The sequence below is a fragment of the Coffea arabica genome, chromosome 2c (assembly GCF_036785885.1).
Source record: "Coffea arabica cultivar ET-39 chromosome 2c, Coffea Arabica ET-39 HiFi, whole genome shotgun sequence".
Classification (NCBI taxonomy): domain Eukaryota; kingdom Viridiplantae; phylum Streptophyta; class Magnoliopsida; order Gentianales; family Rubiaceae; genus Coffea; species Coffea arabica.
In genome coordinates this window covers 38,845,269-38,853,928 of record NC_092312.1, presented here as the reverse complement: position 1 = coordinate 38,853,928, position 8,660 = coordinate 38,845,269, and the positions used below count along the sequence as shown (strand labels likewise).

General features: G+C 36.2%; 1 protein-coding gene across 1 annotated transcript; it reads right to left on the bottom strand.

Moving 5' to 3' along the window:
• Positions 1–7,998: 7,998 nt before the first annotated feature.
• Positions 7,999–8,409, bottom strand: LOC140035654 (uncharacterized). Its single transcript, XM_072076966.1, has one exon. It carries the CDS (start codon positions 8,407–8,409, stop codon positions 7,999–8,001), a length of 411 nt encoding a protein of 136 aa, XP_071933067.1.
• Between the last annotated feature and the right edge of the window lie 251 nt (positions 8,410–8,660).

The following is an 8,660-nucleotide window of genomic DNA, read 5'->3' as shown; positions in this document are numbered from 1 at the left end:
AACACAACACAGACAGGAAACTTTCACGATTGTACTTCACAAATTAAACGAACAGGCCAGAAAATCCTTCCTTTGCAAACGTTAGTAAATTGCTATTGAATTTCAGTCTAGCAACAAAACCCAAATGGGCTTCAAACTTTCCCCACTGATCATACAAGACCACAGCAGACACATAAGGAACGAATTTTGAAGCTAACAACGAACCAGATAGCATGAAATTTAACAGTTTTGGGTTCAGAAATTTTCAATCTTAAAGAATCAGCACTTGCAATCAAAGTTTGGAGGGGAAAAGGGCTTACGGTGACAGTTCTTTTATCAATGGTCTGGGTTAGCAAAACGTGGTGGAGCGCCGACAGCTTCTCAGTAAAAAACAGCCGCTCCTCAGGAAGACAACCGACAGCTACCAGCAATTTCTTCCGTTTGCCTCTTTGCTCCTAGCTCCAATCCTTCAGCTTTCTATCTCCCCTTTCACCTCTGTTTCACTCCCTCGTTCCTCCCAGATTTCAGCCACTACTCTACCCAGCTCTCTTTCCCTTTCTTTCTTGCTGCCCAGAAACATCCCGCCGCCAGTCTTTTGGTCCCCTCTCCTTGTTTGTTTTTTGTAACTCTCTCCCGTAACTCTCCTCTTTCCAAAAAAAATCTCCTCCTTTGCGGCTGGCTTTTTCCTTTTGCTTTTATACCCCAATTCAACCCTAAGAACCTCTGTCCCTTTTCTATATTTTGCAGCTTCAGGAGCCGTCCCAGATTTTCTTTGCAAACGGCGCAAGTCCGCAGCTTTCATGCTGCGGCAACAATTTTCCTTTTCCCTTTTTTTTTTTAATTCAGCTAATTAAAACAGAAATTAATAACAATAAAAATGAAATAAATGATAATAACAAAAATTTACAATAACATAAATTGATATTGAACAGCAAATTACAACTTCCATTTTTCATCCATTTTCTTTTTTTCTTTTTCTTTTCTTTTCTTTACTTAAATAACAATAAAAGAAATAACAATAAAATGCAATCAAAAACACAAATGCTTGTAACCTGAAATAATAATATATTTTTCTTTTCTTTGAAAAACAATTAAAATGTATCAAAAAGTAAATAATGCCTATTACACTAAAAACTTTTTCTTCAAATTTCAAACTTTTCACTTTTTTTCGAAAATAGGCCAGTATGCATTAAACCATTTTTCCCTTTTCTTTTTTTTCCTTTCAAAATAAATAAACAAAATGCCAACAGATTGAATTTAAAAGAAATGAACGTATTTTTGTGAACCATTTTCTTCTTTTTCTCTTCTTTTTCCATTTTTCATTTTCATTCTCATTTTTCCATTTTTCCAAGAAAACATATTTTTTGAACGCTTTTCTTTTCTTTTCGAGAAATTCTATGCTAAAAACTTAAAAATAATAATAATAACACAAAAAACTAAAAAACTAAAAACTAAAAAGTAAATAAAACGAGCACAACCTAAAAAAATAAATAGTAAAGGAAATTACACCAAAATTTGGTGTCTACAGTTTGCCCCTCTTTGTCTGAGTTTTGGAAAAACTTGAGACAAAGAAGTAGACACCAAATGCTTACCTGCTTTCTTCGGTGGCAAACGTCACGAACGGTGGACGTTTTAGAAATAAGGACTGACCCCTTTTGGCAAAACTTTTAAAATGGAATTGACTTATACAGGAAATTTAAAGCGGGATTGACCCGAACGAAATTTAAAGACGGGATTGGCCCAAACAGGAATTTAAAGCGGGACTGACCCGAACAGGAATTTAAAACGGGACTGACCCGAACATGGATTGAAAACGGGACTGACCCGGACAGGAATGTAAATGGGATAGACCCATGGAATAGACCTGAACAGAAATTTAAATGGGATAGACCCAGACAGAAATTTAAAATTGGGACTGACTAGAGAAGGAAATTCAAATCATGGGACTGGCCCGAACAAGCTTTGAATCGCGGGACTGACCCGAACAGGCTTTGAATTGTGGGACTGACCCGCATAAGCCTTGAATCGTGGGACTGGCCCGAATAAGCTTTGAATTGTGGGACTGACCCGCATAAGTTTTGAATCGTGGGACTGACCCGAAAGATTGAACATAGATGCAGATGAATTTTTGAAAATAAAAATTAGATGGCATTTATATTATTTTTGGATTTTATATATTATGAAAATATTTTGACTTTAGTTGTTCAGAAAAATATCCACGAATACCCATTAGATACTCAAACCCATTAGAGGTTGAGTCTAGATTTACTTTTGCAAACCCATAAGGGTTTGAATCTAACTAAATTTAATGAGTGTGGATCTTGATCAAAGAAATCTAATATATATCTTACCCATTAATATGCCTACCTATAATATTGAATAAATTCAATGCCTAGTAACTAATTATCTTTGTACACAGCCCAAACACATTTATCAGCTAAAGTATACAAATGCACCCATTTAAAATAACTAGCAAATGCCAAATTAAATTTAGTTGATTGCTTAAAAGCCATCTTAAAACAACAAATCCGCTTACAACTTGACATGACTAAGCAACTTGCGTGTAATGAATGATTACCTTGCAATTCCAACTTCATATGACCAATCATCTTAAATATTCATTTGACTCATTACCTTTTAATCCTAAATACATGTGTTGAGCTATCAAGGAAGGCCCAACTAGGTGTTGACCGGGTCAGGCCATGTGAATCAGAAGTGCATTTCAAACAAAATCAAAGCAAGGGGCAGGAACTTCCCCTTAATCGAATGACATAAGTTAAAGCGATATTTATAGTTAAAGCAGATATTTATAGTTAAAGCGAGGACTGACAAAGGGAATGAGAAGATGGTAGAACCAATTCCAGTTCCATCATCGAATGACATAAGTTTGGAAGTTGTTGAGGCAACAACAGCAGTAGGCACTCTAGAGGCTCATCTAGCTTTATCAGAATTGGATGTCTCACATTCTGCTCACTCTTGTGAGCAGGTCCGTCAGCAGCTATATGGTTCTTGAAAGGTTGTAGGTGTTGAGGCTAAGCAGAATGGTGATGGTTTATTGGTGCAACATGTTAGGGTAGTTATTTATGTTTAATCTTTGGTGAAAGCTATCACCTATTAAACCCAAAATCTATATGGCGATTATTAAGAAATAAATTAACTATAAAATTGTGGAAGCGTACCTGGATTCATATCAACAAACTAATATTTGAATCTCCAAAGATATTTGGGTGGCCTTTCAAGTCAACACGTATTTGTCAATCCTTGAGAGAGGCCTTTAGTATCTCTCTGGTATCTTTTCTGACGATAGGATATCAGGGAAGAGCTATTTTTTGGTACTAGAAAATACGACAAATAGAATAACACGTGTGACTTGGAAACCATAATTTTATTTATAGGTAACATTCTTGTTACCCTTTGGAACCCTATTTCAGCCTATCATAGAAATAGGAGCCCTTAAATCTCTACACATTAAAGGCCCACATCCTATTAGACATATTAAATCCAAATCATATTTGATTACTTTAATTGGATTTAACCTTATTTGACAGTTTGCATTACATAATTATTCACATATAAATCCAACGTTGGATTAATGATCCAACACAACAAGCTAGGGGAAAGGCGTGTCAGGTGCAGAAGGTAGCGTATAATGCACCTTCTTCATCAGCTGAGTTGCTGGCCTCGATTTCGGATAACAATCACTTGTTGTTATCTGCTACTCCAGCTAATGAAAATAGCTTCAAACTCACTGTCTTGGATCTCCAACGGTTGGAAGCTAGGCAGCAAGTTGCTTGAGCTTCAGCGTCCAGACTGGAGGAGGTGATCAGTGTTTCCAATTCATTGGTGGTCTTAGAATAGAATGCGGATGAACTAGATGCCTTGGTTAGTCAGCTGCTGGATCACGTTCACTTCCTCTAGGTAGTTTGAGAGGATGTCTAATAGAAGACGGAATTCCATGGACAATTTCCAGGAGCTCTTTGGTTTGAATCAGCACCTTTGTCATTTTAAGGAGTTCTTGGACGTACAACTTAAGGACTCCCACATAGATATATTTTTCATTATCATTAGACTTTCGACAATTCAGGCAACCCTGCATAGACACACTGATGTGAGTTGTTGCATCAGAATCTAACCACCATGTGTGTCTAGGTACCGAAGTTAAATTAATTTCAAAACAAACTAAATTAAGAAGCATACCTTTCTTAGCACGCCAAGCGTAATAGTTGGTGCAATGCTTCTTTTTATGCCCTTCAACTCCATTGAAGAAACAACTATTCTTTCTCTGATCATCTGATTTCTTTTGTTGTTTCTTTTGTGGCGCTGTACCTGCAGCTCCTTTTCCCTTCTTTCTCTTAAGCCCATTGCTTTTATTACTAGTGGTTGACACTAGATGGGCACTTTCTGTCTGATCTTGTTTCTGTGAGGACCTGCAAATTTTTCTATTTTTAAACTCCTATTACTAGCTTATTTAAATATGTAATTGGCCGTTTACTCCGAATATTTTATTCCAACTTTTTTAGACCCAAATACAGGAAACTATGGCTTACATGTAATTTTAAAATGACTTGTTACAAAATTTAATTTTTGAAATCTCGTTTAGTTAGAATAGTGAATGCGCGTTCGGTAATAATCGATTCAAGGGTACAATAAGTTTGGAAAATTAAAGACTTATACATTAGTCTTAAAATAAGTATTTTTATGTTTATGTACTCAAGTATTAGTTAGTTATACTATCGTTATAAGACATTCTTAGAAATTTCACTTTATCGCGCACAAATTAGAAGTTCGCATTTTCGCACGCGCAATTATTTGAGGGATATTAGACCTTTATTTTTAGACTATTAAGAGTGAATAATAATAGTATGAATGGAGGTGCATTAGGGGTTTAGTGCACAAGTGAAACAAACCCGAGAGAAAACAGGCACGAAATGCGCACTATGCTTAGTTAACTTTTGGATCATTGTTGGCCACACATTCTTAAGCTTCCTCAAGAAGCTTTTGCAGCTGCAACAACTCTCTCTTTCTCACTCAAACAGCCATGCATCACCTTGGAGAAGAAGACCAAAAATTTTATTCATTTCACCTCACTTTCTTGCACCAAATCACCTCAAATTCGCACTACACCTTGCAAATAACTTGGAGGTCATCTTGGGCTAGGAGAAGAGCTTTATTCTCATGGTTTCTTGGAGCTAAGAAGGACCGAAAATTTCTGGTCTTAACGTCTAATGAGGTATATGATCATCCACTCTTCAAATCTTAGCTTTCGTAGGTTAAATTGAACTTAGAAGCTTGTAGCTTCATGTGGGCAGTCTTGGATCGATGTAGATCTTGTGAGTGGACTCTATGAAATCCCACAATGGACTTGATAAACTGATGTGATGATATTGGGTGTTGTTTATGTTGAATTAATGGTTAAACTAGTCATTATAAGTTGAAAAGTGAAAAGAAAACTCAAAGGAAACAAAAGGAAGAAAAGTGCTGGTTCTGCCCCTGCTTTGCCGCACCTGTTGGTGCAAATATTTGTGGTCCAATTGACTTGATTTTCATGTAGATACGTTGTTTAGGTTGTGTGAAAACTTTTCACCAAAAATCACTTGATTTGGTTGGCCAAAAGTTGAGATTTCGAAATTTCTTTACAATTGGGAAACGTGTCCAGAGTTGTTCAGGTAGTGATTTTCAAATGACTATAACTCTTTGCTCCGACAACGAAATCAAGTGCATTTATGGCATTAGAAACTAGACACTTCCAGTTTTCCAACGGTATAAAATGCATTCCCCGATTCCACTTGAGTGAACTATACCAACCTTTCAAAGTCACCTATCCTGTTTCTCAGCTGTGTTAGAGAGCCTGTTAAGTGCTGCGAGTTGTTGCTTGAATTTGAGCTAGTTATGGATAGAATTTTAAAACAATTTCTTCTGAGAAATTGTAGCCCCGTGAATGTAGTTTCCAACGCTATCAACTACACCCAATTCCAAGTTGAATTGAGTGAGTTGTGGCCAAATTTCAGAACTGCATCAATGATTGAAAACCCTAGTTTTGGCTAGCCAATGGCTCATTTTGAATTGGGGATTTGTTATTTTGAAACTCTTGGTGTTAATCACCTATCAAACACATTTTAGATTTTTTTAGACATTGTCTTTGCAAATGAACCGTTAGTGAGGAAATTTTAGCAACTTTGACCTACTATATCTTGGTGCTCAAAGCTCCAATTCTTATTCTGCTTGTTGTGTTTTAAACTTTTATTGTAACTCTAATTGAGTTTCAAATTTGAGAGGCTAGTTCATAATCTATGAACTTTGCCGAATTTTCAAAGTTAGTCAAAAACCAACCCCGAAACTGTCTTGATAGTCCAAAGTAGCAACTTTGAGCCGAATTTTGAATGTCATCCATTTGGAATCATGGAAAAATGACTTCTAAGAACTCTTAATACTTTGGAAGTAGTTTCCAACGGTACCAAGTTTTCTAATTTTGGACTTACAGAGAGTGAGATACGATTTTTCAAAAATCGCTTGATAAATCTGAAAATTTCTAACTTAAAGGAAATTGAGGGTTTCGAACTCTCCATTTTCCTTCCATATCACTCGACCGTTTTGCACTTGATATTTTTAAAGATGAAAATTAGATTTCTCTTGTACTTTTAAAACTCCACTTTTGAGTCTCGATTTACGAGTAACTATGGCTCGTACTCGTGAAATTTTCTTAAATTATACAAGTGTGCAATCTTTCTTGATAATTAGGGATTTTAAGTGATGTTGAGTGATAGTTCATTATTAATTGCTCAAGCACTCAAGAGGATCTTCAAGAGAATCTCACGGGAGACGCTTAAAACAAATGCTTGTGCATTGCTACTTGAATTACTTGATAAGTGTCAAGTATATGCGAATTTAATACATGCTTAACTGTTATTAATGATTGAAAATTTTGAAAATGGAGTCAAATGTGTACTTTATCGCAATCATTTTCATTCGAATGAATCATGATTGAATTGTTTGAAATGAAATAAATGGAATGAAATGTATTGAATGGATTGAATGAATGAATGATATTGAATGATTGAATGAATGAAATGGTATGCTATAGCTGCATACGTCGCTGAAGTGAATCTTCTCAACTCATAAATGAAATGGGGGATGCCCAAACTCATCGGCCGACTCTAGGACTCGAGCCGGCATGGGTTTGGTGGGGAACCTCGGTGAGTCATGGGAATGCAATGATAAGTTTGATCTATTGGAGAGATCTTGCTTGGCTTACTCGTTCAGTAGCGTCTTATAAACGAAGTTAGGGCCCGGTGCGGTGTACGGTGGACGGAAATGTGAAGTAAGTGGAGTTCTACGGATTGGAAATGCCAACCCGGTTGACGGAGTGTCATCACGGTGAGGTATACGATTGAGGTTGGCAAAGCAAGTGGAAATTGGCTCTTGAGAGCTACCATATCCTTGAATTGTTTCTGTTTAAATTTTCTCTTGAATTATTAATTACTCGAATGTTATTGTTTTCATTATCGAATGAGATTCCTACTTGGACAATGTGCTTGCATGTGTGTTCTTGAACTCACGAGCAATTGCTCATCCCATAGAATTGTTTTCCTTAACAGGAATGGATGGAGTGAAACTCGGAGGAACCCTTTGGATGTATTTTTGTATTAGGGTTTCAAATGTAATTGGTTAGACATTTTGATTGTTGTATATTCTGGGAAAATTGATGTATCTTTTGGGAACCTGATGTAAGCATTGGATAATTGATGTATTTTGAGCTCGTGGTGTAAGACTTGTGTATATGTTGATGGAAACGACTCTTCTTTATTAGGCGCTTGCACAAATGGTTATATATCGATAAGCTTGAATTGTTTTGTCTTGAGTTCTAGCGAGAGTTGGGCAGGCGTCCCGCCGATACCCTTTGGTTCGTTTTAGGGAAAAGTGGGGGCGTCACAGTTTCAACCTTTCTTCTTCTTCTACACAGTGTGAGATGAGTTCATTTAGAAACCAAATCTCCTTTTGACAGTTGTAACGCACTTTAAACTAACTAAACTGTGTAGGAAGAGATATTAAAATCAAATGCACTAGTAACTCTTCGGAGAGTTTCAATTTAAGTGCATTCAATTTTGAGGCAAGATGAGATATCTCCATAATGTACTCTCTGATATTACCTTTACCACTATATTTCATCGAAATTAGGCGTGTCAAGGGCGTATTAACTTCAGTCTTTTCGTTCTTGACAAACTTTTTTTCAATATCCTGAAGGAACTCTTTAACGGTTACCATCGTTTTTGACATTGTTCTCTTGAATGCTTCTGGTATGGCCTTTTTAATGATCATCAGACACAAGCAATTCGATCTCTCCCACCTTTCATTATTTCTCTTTTCATCAGAGGTACTCTGATATGTAAGAGGTGGGGGAGAATCATCCCTTAATGCAAGGTCGAGATCCATTACTCCAAGTACTATCAAGAGATTTTCTTTTCAGGACTTGAAGTTTGTGCCATTCAGCATAGGAATATTATTGATGTTAGAAGTAATATTTGTAAGATCATTCGCAACTGAATAGAAAACATGATATAATTAAAACAAACTCACACAAATCAAAACAATAATAAATTTAAATAAAGATAATCCCATCTCAAGATACCGATGTTCCATTAATATTTTATCTTTGGACAAAAATATTAACTTCTAAGTGATAT

Excerpts from the sequence above, each read along its gene's own strand:
- LOC140035654 (XM_072076966.1), bottom strand. The coding sequence starts at position 8,409 with ATGGATCTCGACCTTGCATTAAGGGATGATTCTCCCCCACCTCTTACA.